This window comes from Chaetura pelagica, unplaced genomic scaffold (assembly GCF_000747805.2).
Source record: "Chaetura pelagica isolate M959 unplaced genomic scaffold, ChaPel_1.0 scaffold377, whole genome shotgun sequence".
Taxonomy (NCBI): domain Eukaryota; kingdom Metazoa; phylum Chordata; class Aves; order Apodiformes; family Apodidae; genus Chaetura; species Chaetura pelagica.
This window is the reverse complement of record NW_009953908.1, coordinates 741,231-756,909: the sequence shown is the minus strand read 5'-3', so window position 1 is coordinate 756,909 and position 15,679 is coordinate 741,231. Positions and strand designations below refer to the sequence as shown.

General features: G+C 40.4%; 1 protein-coding gene across 1 annotated transcript in view; it reads right to left on the bottom strand.

The window, feature by feature from the left end:
• Positions 1–15,679, bottom strand: part of AFF3 (AF4/FMR2 family, member 3) — a 345,281-nt gene that overhangs the window by 268,792 nt on the left and 60,810 nt on the right. Inside the window, exons 2-4 of the mRNA XM_010001439.1 lie at positions 15,555–15,675; positions 10,107–10,429; positions 9,626–9,977 (exon numbers count right to left, since the gene is read on the bottom strand). Coding sequence (XP_009999741.1) covers positions 9,626–9,977; positions 10,107–10,429; positions 15,555–15,675 — 796 coding nt within the window. The remainder of the gene's footprint in view (positions 1–9,625; positions 9,978–10,106; positions 10,430–15,554; positions 15,676–15,679) is intronic.

The following is a 15,679-nucleotide window of genomic DNA, read 5'->3' as shown; positions in this document are numbered from 1 at the left end:
CTACTGAATTATTATGCATGTAAACTATATCAGAAATTACGACTGCTGCTTACAGTATTTTTCAAACTGTCTATCTCACATTGCACTTGGTCATCCCCTGAGGACAAAAATTTAGACCAAGATTAACCCCTCCTTTTTGGTGGGTTTCTCAAAGCATAATTTAATTCTTTTCCCTTTATGCTCCCACACAATTATTTTCTCAGTCTCCTTCACTCTTAAGGGGCCCAGCTCATTCTTAGGTTCTCTCTATCCATGTATTTTTAACTTTTGCTGCATGCTAAACAACTTAAGATTTGGTGCAAGAAAGACATTATCTGCCTACAATATTCTTCAAACTATCTCTCTCACATTGCACTTGGTCCTCAGTCCCATGCCTTTTTTTCTAAACAGCATATTTCCACTGTGGACTGCTACTGCCATGAAAAGAGAAATTAACCACCTAACGTGCTTTCTTCTATCAGATGTCTTGGAGATTCTAATTTGTATGCATGCATAACCACCAAATCACAGTAATCTATATATTTTTTATTAATATTGGGTTTGGACCATGTTTGTAACCAATGATCTCGCAGCTGTCTTCCCCTTTTCTACCTCAGGTGTAGAAGCTGTAGTAGGCACATAAAGCTGTACCTGTCTCTGCATCTGAACACAGTTGTACAACTAGCTTCAAATAAATGCTAAATTTGATTAACAATAGATCACACTCCTGGTACTTCAACACTAATAATCTCTAGCATGTGCAAGAAAAAAACCTCTGATCTTCAACATCTCATTTCAAAATAGTTAAAAAGCAGAGAGAGCATTCTGAATCCAGTCTCTCCCTAAACGTGTTAGTGATGAGTTAACAAGAAATACTCTTGGTTTTCCTCTCTTTCCTGCTTCACAAGCTTCTCGTACAGCCATTTGCAGTAAATGCTGAGGAATATGAATAGCAATATTTGGTCCTGAGAGAAAATGCTGGATTTCAGTAGTCCTGACTCTATGGCTCACTGGCCTGAATGCTTTTTGTATATTTATCTTCTGAATGCAATGTGGTATAAAGCTACCTCACACTGAGCCTCCATCTCAGAGAAACATGCTGGTGGGGAGAGAACAGAGTGGGGCATGTATGAGGGAATTTGAGAAAGGAAATGCTTATCCTAAATCATGTAAGAAGAAACCTCAGTCTTCCCAGCATGCTGGTTTTAGCTCATGAAGTAATAAACGTACTGTATTTCAGAACATGCGATTGTTATAAATAAAATACAATTAAGAGATTTGGAATTACATGAATATGTAATGTACACATTTCTTTACAGATGCATTTTTCTCCAGACAGGCCGGTGCCTACTTTAATTTGGAAGCTATCCATTTTCATACAAAGTTAACCAAGAGTGACAGGAAATCAGACGCCTACATTATTTATCTTTTTTGAACTTAAAAAAAAAAGAAGTAGAAGAAGAGAAAAAAAAGTCTTCTGTTAATTACTTTTCTAGAAAGCTATTTTGTGGTACCACAGGGATAGATCTTCCATATCTGAAGTGCTACGGAAATGACAACTTTACAATGTGCAGGGTGAATAAAGTCTGTTACATGCAGATATTTGAGGGTATATTTGTCTTCATTTACTGTAAGCGAATATGTGACCAACAATATAGAATTTAACTGCTTCTGGCCCGGCTGGATGCATTTGCAACAATTACCGGAAGTTTGACCTCTTTAACCTTAGACATCAAGTGGCACATATACATTATTTATTTAGCTGGAATTAACAGTGATCTGTGAAGCTGGCTGTATTTTCCTTTGGTTCTCTTGCTCATCAGTCATAACTGACCCCCGTGAGTATGTTCAGTGGTGACAGTTTCATGTCACTCTGATTCATGGAAGTACTGGGGAAACTACAGAACAAAGCAGCAAAATATTTTTCATGGTTGGTTAAAAAAAAAAAAAGACATCATAAACCACCTTTACATCCCACACAATCCCTTGTAGATTGCTGTGAAGACAAAGAGTAGACAGAAATGTTCTACCCTGCTATAATTACTGGAAAGGAGAATGAGTTGGCATTAGTAACTGCTCTGCAGGAGCAACAAGGGCTTGGACTCCACACCTGACTGCACACTGAGACAACACTCCAGTGTTGTGCAATATAAGGCCTGAGAAGCTGTGCACATCTAAGTATTTCACTGGTAATCCGAAATCCACAGCAAGCCCACCCCAGCTCTCTGTCCATACCCTTGCCCTTTCTAAGCATTCCTTTTTTTTAAGGAGCAGTGAAACAGATGCAGAGGAGATGCTCAGCCAAAACCTAGCGCCGAGGACAGCTTCTGGTGCTTGAGGGAGGGCCATGCGACAGCACACAGCTCCTGCCACTGCCTCCAGAAAAGGACTGCTTGTTCCAACTGCTGGATACCCTTGCAGGCCCGGAAGCAATCCCTGTTAATGGGGATTGAGACAGCAATGCCATGGGAAAGTGATAGCAATGCCAGGTATCTTCCAGACACATTTCACAAAGGAGGTCTGTTTGGCTACTTTGTTTCTGGTAGGGAGGACTTTTATTACATCCAGTTATCATCACCATAAGCACTGCAATGGATTAAAATAAACAAACAAAAAATCAGACAAAATGTGCAATTTTAAAACTGTCTTTTGTAGTTCTAGAAATCTTATTTCCTTCATCAGTGACTGCAGTGTTTACCAAAAGGAACTAAAGAAGCAATTATACAGGGTTGTGGACATTTTTACGCATTCACTTTTGTATCAGCTCCAGAACTGATTAATAAACCAAACCATCCACTCTGTGAGGAAAAAAATTACAAAGAGGAACACACTTCTGTCATAGTGAACTGCATGCTTACATCAAGTGATCCTTCCTTATCCCAAAAGTGGTTACTTTTCCAACTTTTGAAAAGGTGGATAGATCAGTTTTACCAAAGGGAGGATCTGACTTAGGAGAGACCCCAGTGAATTGCTCAAAATATTTTTTCAATAATTAGAAAAAAAAGCCTCAAGAGAACATTCGCAAAAAAGGCAGATGCATACATTAAGGAGTTCCCTTGCCAATCATAAGTTTACATCTAGTTTCAAGAGATTTTTCTCTGATGACAGTCATCCTACCAGTGAAAAACAATGAGGAACAACAAGTGATTCACCATAGCAACAAACGCATCCAACATACTATATGGTAATCAGTCCATACAGAAAACTCTGTGTAAATAAATCCTTTGTTTTCAAAAACCTACAGATAAGTTTAGATAGTGCTTTCCCAGGAAAATATTTTGATATTTAATTCAAAAGGGAGAAGAAACTTGTCGAGGGTAGAAACAAGGGCAGAAATATTAAAACTAAGGAGCTCTAAAGTCAAGTAAAGGTGTCTAAAAAGTGTTTTCTTTCTACAAGAGCTGCCATGCAAGAATAACCCAAGAGATGAGGCCCACTGTGTTTAAGGAATCTGCCTGTGTGCCTTAGTAACTGCGAGAAAGGCAAGGGCTTGTGTCACAATTTGAAAACTACACTGAAAATCCATCTTTGCACATTGTGGTCTCTGCTGTGTTTGTTAAGAGCGTTTCAAATGCCACTCTGTCTGCTTAATACACTCTTTTTTTGCAGTCCTAGTCTGTTGAAGACTCTGTCTGCTTAATGCGCTCTTTCTTTGCAGTCCTAGTCTGTTGAAGTCTCCTACATAAAAACAGGCAGTAATGCACAGCCCTCCCACGGACACACTCGAAGGTCCTGAATACCCGACAACTAGCAGGGATCTTTGCACCACACTGCTCTTCTTGTCCAGCTCTTCCTGTTAAACGTGGGAAAACATCCTTTATTTGTGGGGAAGGTCAGCGGTACCATTACAGGGATGAACTGAGCTGTGTCTTCTTGTAAATGCAGCTTGCTAAATCGTTCCCATGAACATCTGGGAAAGAAAACATCTACAACTGGCTCATACTTACAGTACTTGAGTGCTGTGAGTGCTAACTGGCTTCTCAAGCACTGCAATTCTTCAATAAAGCTGATAAATGGTAGAGGAGTATCAACACACTTAATTTTGCACTTACATCTCCAGCCTCTTTGGGCACATCCTAGAATGGGGCCGGAAGAAGTCTGGACCTTTTTTGCTAATGCATTCAACCTCTCCCTCTGTTTTTATCTAAAAGCCTCTTCAACTGCTCTTCTGTTCTCAGTTCTGCTTTTCTGGGACAGAACTGAACACCCTGGGAAGCAGAGAAGAAAAACCTGGATTCAACTCCTAGTCCTACAACAGTTCAACAGGCTCTGTTGCAGCATGGGGAAGAAGGCATCATGCCTCTGAGGAAAAGCACTTATTCAGGTCTCCTCTAAACCCTTTTCCTCCTGCACAAGACACAGTCTGCCCTTTACTTTCCTGTAGCTCCAGATATGTGGTATTTCCAGGGGAAGCATGCACTGATCATTACCATCTTCCCAATTTAGTCTACCCTGGAGCTTCTGTTGTCAAATGAGATGTAGCTGTGCTTGCTTTTTCAGACATGAACTTCTACCTTCAATTCTAAACTGGAATGGAACTACTTATTATATGTGCTATGCACCAAAGCTCTCCTCAAAAGAGTCTGGTTTTGAACAAATTACTGACATTAAGTCCATATTTGGGAAGGGTTTTTTTCAGAGAGAGGGAAGAAGAATAGGAAAGGGTTGTGGGTTTTTTTGCTTTCCATTAATACATGGGGATAGAACTGATAGGCGAAAAAAAAGATTGCAGATTTAAAGAACACTTGCTAGCGTGTGTGCCAGATGCTGATAGCTATATATAGCCACTTGAACGAGAATGACTGCTGAGACTGTCTTCTCCAGGCAAATAGGAATTTGCCTGAGTAAGATCAGGGCAAAAATAAAAAAAATAAATAAAAAAAAATAAATAAAAAATATCAACATTTAATCTATTGTGCATTTCATCTGCTGCAGAAGTTGTGTAAGTACTCTGTGAAGTGGAATAAGAACATGTCCTCAGGATGACCTTATCTACATTTCACATAAGCGTGTTCCCAAATTTAACAAAACCCAATCTATCCTTTTTACTGTTAGACTGCTAGTCATTCTTGAATACAATCTTGGTTTCTTTGCTTCGTAACCCTTAGAGAAGTAAGCAAAAGACAATACATAAGGCTTATTTAATGTAATAAAAAGCAACCTGCTGCCTGTAAGATGAAATTCAAAAACAGAATGCTGATATAAAGAACATGATTTGCCATCTTAGGTTTTTCTTATTGTCTCATTCACCAGATTTTAGAGAGAGAGGCACTTTATTTTCTCTGTACCCTGGTATCACATTTCTCTTCCCTTCTATCCAATATAGTGGTTTTTACCTACAGCAATATAATTTCTAAGTAGTTCAAAATGTGAAATAGCAGTACTTGAGATGACAAGCTATCATTTCTAAGAGCAGTATGATAATTTTGGAGGGAAAGTTGGGTATGGATTCTAATTAACACCAATGAACCTGGCTCCTAAAGATTAAATTCCCAAATGAGTAACTGTTTCCTTTCTACACACAGGTCTATCCAAGTTATTCTCATTAAAACAATTAAAAAAAAATTATAAGCTTCAGTCTGTGTCAAGATATTGAAGGCTTTCCAAAACTGATTAAAAATATTAAATGCAGTATTGAACTACATTAAAAATCAACCTTTTCCTGTACTGAAAAGTAATGGTCTATAATTTGTATTCAAGTGATTTTATTTCCAGTGAATAATGACTGTGCTGCAGCCAACTTTGTGCCCTGTTTCTCTGAAAATCTCAAGGGATGCACAGAAGAGGATTTTGTATCGTGCTGAAGATACACATGCTTTGCGTGACATTGCTTCTTATTCTTCAGTTCTTACAGGGAGGCTTAATTTTGTTTCATTATGTGTTTATTTTTCCACTGATGGTTCCTTCAAACTGGTAAGCACAAGTGAAAATGCATAGGTATTAGATATACTGAAAGGCTCTTGAAAGTACTATAAGCTAAATGGAAGTGCATGGAAACAGAGGACTCAATTTCAATGCATTTGTAAGTGGACTTGCAAATCTGATCTATACGAATATACTCCTGTTTCTTGCTCTTTTTCTGTGGAACTTGAAGTTGCCTGTAGTCACATGATGATCAAAATAAAACTGAAATGTCACACAGAAGTGCTCATCACTTCATGTGCCCCATCTCTGCACAAGCTGAGGAAATGGTAATTTCTCACCATTCACTTCTCTACTTGGCCAGGCCAGGCATCTTCTCCCTTGCCCCCTGCCTCTCAGTTTTTGAGTCACGTTTTATCTCACACCTTCACCTTGCATCCACATCTTGCTTCCTCTATTTGCATCTTTTTCCATTGCAGCCTTCTGCAGTTCAATTTTCAGGTCAGCTAAGCAGCTGTAGAACCTGTCTAGTCCAAGCTGAAAGGTACAGACTTTGGACCTAGCATCACTATGAGCACATTTTAAGAGCTGAAAGTAGAAAAAAATAATATGTGTAATGACAAAATCAGACATGCAGACAAAAAGCAAACACTGTAGAAGTGGTCTAGAGGGTGGTGGTCAGTAGCACAAAGTCCTGCTGGAGGCCAGGCATTAGTGGTGTGCCCCCACAGCCACTACTGGGAGCAATACTGTTTAACAACTTCATCAGTGATCTGGATGATAGGTCAGAGTGCACCCTCAGCAAGTCTGGAGATGATAGAAAACTGGGAGGAGTAGCTGACACACCAGAGGGTTGTGCTGCCATCCAGGGGGACCTTGGCAGGCTGGAGAAATGGGATGACATGGACCTCAAAAAGCTCAATAAGTGTAAACATAAACTCCACAATAAGGGGAGGAATAACCTCAGCAATAGTACAGGCTGGGGGCTGACTGAATGGACATGAGTTCATCAGGGAAGAACCTGGGGGTCCTGATGGACAATAAGCTCACCATGAGCCAGCAACACTTCACAGTACTGCCTACACTAACCCCCAGAGCACACTAACAACTGCCCTAACAAGCCCACCTCAGTCACACACCTGTTTTAGCAGACATAAAGCTCTGTTCCACCACCTGCACTCCAGATAACCCAAGCTGTTTGCCCCTCAACTCCTTCCCACACTCTACCAGCTGCTCTTAGGCAGCTTTCTGCCACTCTCATTTCTGTCTCCATATAGCTTCCCAGACACTGTTGTAGCCCACTTATCAGCCTGCTTTCCCTCATAATCATCCTATATGGCATCTCTAGTCTTTCCATGGCCACTAGGGATACAAGATCTTTCCTGGCCATCACCGTTAGCATCACTCTGAACAAGAGAGGCCTCATTTTGCCTGCAAATGTTCACAGGACAATGACAGCTTTTGTGTTGAGAATAGCTTAAAACTTCTGTCCCTAGTAGGGGACAGTGAACATTTGATGCCAGTAAGTTTTATGAGTTTGAAAGCAGAGATATAAAAAATGCATGGAAATTCTTACAAAACTGTGCTAGGAGACGTATGATACAAATAACAAGAATGGAAAACCACTTTGAAATAAAAAGAAATATGATTGAAAATTAAAGGGAGGGTTGATTAGGCAACACTGACTGAAAAAAACTTTCAGTCTTGGTCAGTATTTCTCCCTGTAGCAATACCAGCTGGTTACCAATTTAATCTTGTGCCACTTGGGATGGAAGACATTAGAACAAAGGAAATGTCAGGATGAAGGAGAAAAAAGCTGGGCACTTGTACCACTATGACTCTTAGCCCTCCAACATGAGATCTAAACATTGTCATTCATTAGCTCCAATTTCTAAACCCAACACCTACAGTACCTATTATTTTTTTTCTACTAATTTGTCCATAATTTTTTATAATCACTTAGCTCTTTTTTTAACCTACCAGACAATGTTTTTGTCCACCTCCTTCAACTGCAGCTGAATATTTTCATTATGTTATCAAATACTATTTAATTAATACTGCATCCCACAAAATCTGTGAGAAGTTGGTGAACACTTTAGTAGCTCTCTCCTACCACAGCCTACATTGCCATCAGTATCTAAGCAAGTGAGTTTTAAGCAAATATGTCTACATGTCTAGGAACTGCAGTGTAAATTTACCCCTGTGCATCAGCATGGATTACATACAAGAAATGAAAGCTTTCTTTCCTGGGGTAGGCAAATTTGGAATGCAAATGGTAAAACCTGAATTTCAGACAAACAAATGATTGCCTATCAAAATTCCTTTCCAAACTAGTCCTTAGAGTATTGCATACATGTAAAGGGGGGAAAATTGAAAGATCCAGACAGTTGCCACAGGCATCTTAAATTCTTACAATACTTCCCACTTGCAGATAGAAGCACAAGTCGGAAAGAGGTAATAATAGCTAAATGGATATTAGTATCTGCCATTACCTGATCTATCTGCACAATTACAGCAGTTTGTGAATGCTAAATTTGCTAAATAAAATCTGTCTTAAAAGCCTAAAACAATCCCTTTTCAGGAACAACATACCACCTAGATGTTGTTTGGAACTGATGGAACTTTCACTTCGAAAAAAACCACATGGGTATAATGTCTAAAAGAGCTGGGAGAAGTAATTGCTTCCAGAGAGACTTCTTTCCCAAACCAACCTGAAGGGGGAATACAATAGTCAACTCCATTTCTGAAAAACAGGTATTAAGAGGCCAGAGAACTCCACTAAAAATTAGATTTTCCTTCTCCTTTAACAACACCAGAAATAAAAATGTTAAGATTAAAAACACCTCAAGACACACCACAGCTGTCAAATAAGAGTAAACAATAATTGTCTCTGCTCTGTGAAAGTCACAGTGATTCTGACAAATGGAGTAACTTAGTCCTATAAATACTATAAGTTTTTTAAGTCATGGGAGATCTATCAATTTGCACAAGAGTGTGATGTGACCATCTTTGTATTGGCACACAGGCCTCTGAATAAACCTGAGAAAAAAAAGAAATCACCCTTTATTCTGTCAAAATCAACCATTTCCTCCTCATCCAAAAATATCAAATGGAAAACCACGGACTGTATAAGTGATAAAGCAAGGTGTCCTACTGGCATAAACGGAATGTGAAGTAAATGAACGTATGTTGTCTAGAAGCTTTTTCAGGTATGTTCTCATACTTGCAGCGTGGCTGGGTTTCTACAGATGGTGACTTTTCAGGAAGCAAGCCTCAGTCTTCTTAGAAATTGGTTTGAAACGGAAACAGATACGATGAACTAAAAGGAGAGTGTCATTGTTGTATCCTCATCTATTCCACAAATTTCGTATTATTTAAGGAATTTATTTAGACTGCAAAACTACTTTGACATCATTGACATCAGCAGAACTACTTCTTAGCACAAGCACTTCATTTGATCATTGCCAAAGACAAAGAAGTCCACAAAACATGAACAGTTATAAGTAATACACCTGACTAGAAAAGCCAGTGAAGTAGTATACCCTACTAGAAAATATGCCATTGTAAGAAGTGTTGGAAGTGTCATGGCCCTGAAGGCAGCATTTCACTGTTGAGATATCTTTACATTGCTGTGAGGCTATTTGCAATATACTACATAAATGTTAATTTAAAAAAAAAGGTAAATGTGCAAACTAATATGTTAAAAACGTGTAAAGCGACAGATGCCATTTGTATCATCCATCCATCCAAGGGGAGGTGATGTAAAAGGCGTAAAACCACTTACCTCTTCTTGCTTAGGAATGCTGAATTTGGCTATCTTTGACTTGGTCCTGGTTGAATCAGGCTTGTTAGAAGGCACTCCCCTATATGACTTGGTTGTCTCTGCTGGTAACTTCAGCTTTGGAGACTCGTCAGGAGCCTGGTCTTGACCATCCATTGGCCTGACATAAGCTGTTGGTTTCTGCTGAACCAGACTGGGCTTCGAAGCAAGAGAGGGCGGGAAGTTTTGGACACAGTGCCCACCACTGTGTTTTGCTGGCCTCTCTTGAGCTTGAGCTCCTCCTTCCGAGCTACCATTGAGCTTTGCTGGCTGCTGCACTCTGTTGACATTGTCTCCCAGTGTGGTCCTCAGTGAGCTTTGCTGGGCAGCGTTAGAGGAGGAGGAGGAAGAAGTGGGGCTCGGTGCATAGCGTTTTAGTTTGTCCAGACTGGATTTTTGGTTTGCCAGTTTGAAGTCACCCTTGTGTGACTCTAGTGACCGGTGCCCATGCTTGCTCGCTCTCTGTGGGCCATCTGAAGTGGCGTTGTGCCCAGCCTTCTGCCAGCCCATCGTGGTGCTTTTGCTCTGTTGGGCAGGTTGGGCTGCTGGTGTGGAAGTAGTAGTGCTGGAAATGGAGGGAGGAGGTGGTGGTCTTGAGTCTGCAATAAGATGCTCATTGGGGTTGAGGAGAGATGTTTGAGGGACCCCAGGTTTTGGAACCCCAACAAGGTGACTCTGGTTTGATCGGTCAGTTAATAAGTCTTTCATTTCATCATAGTTGCCCAGCGTATTCTGGATGCGGTTCGAGAGCTCATCCCCCTTGTTAGTCTGAAAAACAAAAATCAAGAGTTCTGCAAGAGTCAATGTATGAAAAAAAGCCAAATTCCCTGACTGCTTCTGCTGAAATTCTTACTGAAGTAGGACCAGCTTATTCAGCAGTGGCGTTGAGGGATGAAATCGAAAATCCTTATTGTCTCTGAAGACACTTGTCAACATCTTAAATCTACCCTGAACTGGAAAAGCTATAAAGGGCCTTAGAGTACATAAAAAAAGAAATCTATCACTGGTATCATGCTGTAGTTAAAGTATATTACCTGGAAACTAGAAAATTTATTATTGCAACTACACAGAATGTTTTGGATTAAATCTGACCATGACACAACTTTTCCTGCAGCCCAGTGTGAGCTCTCCTTCACCCATGAATGAAAACACTGCATTCCCAATTTCCAATTTCATATTTCCAATTCCAATTCCATATTTCATATTTCCGATGAAATTTCCAATTTTATATTGCAGCTGGGAACATCCACTGTAAGCACTGAATGAATTCACCGGGTATAAGCCAACCAAATATTCTGAGGTGACTTGAAGAACACTCGTGGGACAATGGAAAAACTACAGGTGATTCTGTCCCTTCTTTGAAAACTCTCTGAGAGGATAGTTCCTCTAGGGCACTCTCCTCTTTGAAAAAAAAAAAAAAAAGAAAAGCCAATACAACCTCTCACATTCTTCACAATGCTCAGTGCTTGCCATGTGCAGCAGGGGAGACACAGCTATGCTTCCACCTCTTTAAGATTAATTATTTTATTTTAAAACATCCATTTATTTCCTGAATGAAGAGGGTCCACAAAGAAATAAAACAAGAAAAGAAAACATGCTGGAAAAGATTGACAACTTTTGTTTTAAAAGCCACTGTAAGCAAAAGGGTGTATCATTAGCATCTATGTAGCTGAGATTTTTCTGAGCCCTGCCAAGATTCAGGTGTGTGATGTTCTTTGCTGCAGGTTTTCAGAGGAAGATAGTAATGAGCCAGTGGTGTTCTCCCTTCTCTGTTCCAGACATGGGGTCTGGATAGGAAAACTCCCATTGGATTCAGAAGGCAAAGCTTTTATCTCAAGACTCTCTGTTTTAGAGAAAAAAAGAAAGAAGGAGAAGGAAGGGAGTAAAGGGAGTGGACAGACCCACTGAAAGGTATTAAAAATATGAAAGGTGTAACAGCAACATTAGTATTTTTGGTTTAAGACTTAAAATGAAATTGAGTCACTCAAATAAAAATGTATAGGGAAATTCCCTTATTACCCAATTTTTTTTAGGGTTTCCTATAAAAAAACCTGAGTCCAAGTAAATATGCCCCACAAATGAGCGCAGTGATTGCCACATGCTAATTTTCAGAGGAACTCTGTGGAAGGTTTCCTAAGCTAGGCAGTAGAAGCAGTCCTGCCTTGCTTGAAACTCATCCCCTCAAATTTCAAGGACACTACCTTGTAACTACACAAAATACATTACAGCTAGCTTTCTGATATGCATTTGTTACAATGCTGTCCTAACAGAGTTGAATATATATCATAATATATATGGAAGGGTAGAGAGAAGGGAAAAACTCAGAAGTACTGCATTCGAAACACTGCTTTGCAAACTTGGAATAAGATGGCTCAGCTCCTACAGACTGAAGATGCAATTGTGGTTGTCACAAGGACAATAACCTGCTACAAAAAGTGGGAATTATCACATACATCTGAAAAGAAAGATGGTTGGAGATACTCTTGTGTCTCCTGGGGTCAATGAAATGGCTTCTACACTTGGGCATCTCCTTGACCAGCAGAATTACTTTCTGGAAGGCACAGAAAATTTTCCGTTTACCCAGTGGATCTCTTCTGTGCTTCCAGTGGATCCTCCAACTTCTGTACATACCTTGCAGAGAGGGATGTGTTTTCAGCTTCCCTGCAGGGAGGGAGATCTGCCCTTTGGCCTGCACCCAGCCTGATTCAGCCAGGCTGGGCGTGAGGTTTCCTTCTCTGCTGGAAGCATGGCAATAGGACCACCAAATGGAACCAGCCCCTGACACTCACAAGCCTCCTACAGCACAGAGAGCTTGTGAGGCAGCTCTTTACCTGATGGCCTCTTAAGTCCATGAACGTAAGAGAATTTACATACCAGCTTTGGCCCTGGGAAGTACAACTTCCCAAACAGAAGGTCCATTCTTTTTGATGGCTGTTATAGGGTTGGGAAGTAAATAAAAGCCTAATTGCAGATTGTCTTCTATAAGGATGTGGTGTGAAGATCACACAAAGACACCTCCTATTGAGAGATGACCAATAAACAAAAGAATAATTGTAGCAAACTGGTCTAATGCCTGTACCACAGCACATGCTGACAACTGGTTGGTGTTGTTTATTCCTTCTGAATACACTGGAGACAACTCAAGGTGAGAAGATTTTGTGTTGAGCTGAGCTCACCTGCATCCTCTTGGGAACAAGACAGAATCTGAGGTAACTTGTTACGAGCTTTATATGTAACAGTTTGTCCTATTATTTGCTCTGAAATATCACTGGTCTTAATTAATCATTCACATAGGGAAAACATGAAATGAGTAAGTAGAAGAAGCATTTAGTGCAAACATATTTAACTTACAGTGCCCTGATACTCTTCTGCAATGCAAGATGTATCCATGCATTTGAAGACTGCAAGATCCAACACTTCTAAAATTAAGCCTGAAAGTTGCATGTAAGGCCATCAGAATTTTTTCTTCATTAAAGATGAACTGGTTATGGTTAATGAGGCAAGGTATTCTGTCCAGGAAATATCCAAAATGAAACTCCTACTTTTTACCCACTGTAAAAGACATTTTAAGTAAAAGATACTGGATCTCCTGTAATCCTTCACAAAGGGTTGCTATGGATACTTTGAACAGGATAAGGGGCAACCCGAAGAGTCAGGATTTTTCAGAAAATCTGATATTACAGGAGTAGTGATACATGTCAAGGTGAGAGAGGACATGAGATTTAAGAGATTTCCAGTTTGCCTTTTATTTTCAGATATGGCCTTCTGAATGGCAAATCCTTTGGTATTAGCTCATGCTTCTCAAGCTGTGCAGAGGAATACTGAATTTAATCAGAGCTTTTAGTGAATGTCTGCTGTAACTTTTCCCCTCTGGAAACACCTAAAACTTGAACATGATCTTTAAAGACAATAAGAGTGGATTTCAGTTTTGCTTTCACAAAAAGGTTTCCTCTTTTGCTGTCAGCCTCTCTCCATGTTAAGATCAAGATGGCCAAGCCGCAGCTCTGCACCCCCACACTGCAGGTTGACAAATGCTTGAATTAGTTCAGACAGCACAATGATCCAATTGCCAGTGTAGACATGACATTCAGAGTACACCACTGCTGAAGTTTTGGTGTTCAGTACTGTCAGAATGACTGGTCTTCCCAAGCAGCTCTGACTGTCATACTAACAGAGCTGTGGGTGGGTCGTACAGCTGGCCTGGACTTTCCATGTCTCCTTGGCAAAGCCAGATGTAGGATGCATTTCTGCACCACCTTCTTTACACGCTTGTCCAAAACAGGGACATAGTGTTTAAAGATAAGAAGCATGAATGGAGCCATTATTCTCATCTCCCCACTACCCTCTCTGCCTTTAGAGACAGAAATGTTTTTTCATGCACTCTTCTTAAAGTTGATAGTATTATAGTGTGGTTGCATAGAAGTGCTTTCAGGCTTTGTGACTCAGAAACTACCCAGGTGTTCATGGCATATGAAGTCTGCGCCATGACATTCAGTACATTGGCACGTAGATAATAATTAAACTGCCCAGAATATTCCAACTATACCGCTTTTATAAGTGATTTGAGTCTCAGTATTACCAATTTTAGGTACTACAGACAAAACGCTACCAGAGACCCAGCAAAAGGACAGGCCTTTTTTATTAGAGGTCTATTTGATTGGACCTACCAAATAGAAAATTATTAGTCCCCTTTGCAGCAGAGCCACTGAGACACAGCTAACTTAAACTTTTCAGGCTTGTTTTTCATGTATTAGCCCTTGATTGGTTGCACAGTTGACTTTTCCAAGTAGAGCCTTAAGGAGGAGTTAAAGACATTTCCCAGGGTTTCTAAATACCTTTGTAATGAATCTGAAATTCAGGCAGCTGGAGGTCAGCTTCAAGGCAGACAGAGTTGTCTTCTATCATGGTTTGAAAATGGTAGATCTTTCTTTTTTTATTAGGGACTCGAAACAAACAACAATTTGGAAGAACAGCAAGATAAAAGCTGACCCTGAGGCACAGACAGCAACACAGAAGCACAGAAGTCAGGTGCAGAAGCCAAGTGCCAGGTCCCAAACAGAACTGGAAAGAGGCACTAAAGCACCCAGAGCATCAAGGACAAGTGATGCTGTGTGGAGGGAACGGCTTCACAATGTGGTGGCTATAGCAGTAACTTGGGCATTACTCAAAGGGCAAGGTAGATGATGCTTTGAAGCATGCAAAGTCACTGAATTGTCTGGGGGAGAGAAGTAGTCCCCATGGGCTAATGCTCTCTGGTCCTGTTCACAAGCACTTGGTCTGCAGGCTTCTGGATGCAGCTGGTAAGTGCAGAAGATCCTGCTAGACCTTTCTAACAGGGGTGGGGAGAGATGGTAGTGTCTCATCTCACTACTGTTACTATGAGGGATAAAACAGGGAGTTAGGACTCATAAGTAACTTCTGCCTTTGGTAAGGGTAAAACATGTCTTGAAGACAAATTTTGCTGCTAATGCTTATGGGGGGGAGGGCAGGAAGCGAACAAGAAAACATTTAATTGCATTAACCTTGGCCAGGGCACAAGGTTTACTGTATTGTTTGACTTTCACACCACACAATTCTAACACAATTGTTTTCTTCTAAGTGTTGCAAAAACAGGGCACTGTCACCTTCACCTCCTAGTTTTAATTCCATCTCAAATATTCTTAGGATATTTCTGGTTTATTTCACTCTTATCTGCTACTGAACATCCTAAGTAGCTTATACATATACATATATATAAATTATTCTCAACAAGCTGTAGATGTTCTCTGAGAACTGTGTGACACTAGGACTTGTGGAAGGATGCTGAAACCTGGACAATGCCTTCTGGAGGCTACATTTTTCTACTGCAGAATAAATAAAGAAATAAAGAGCCACCCAGCTGGGAAGCATCTACCTTGTACGGTTCACTGAAGAGGGAGTAACTTGTGTTAAATGCGCCATCCTCCTGCTGGGCCTCCTGATTTCTCCTTTCCCATTCTTTCCTGCGCAGCACGTTTCTATCTGGCTCAAACACACTGC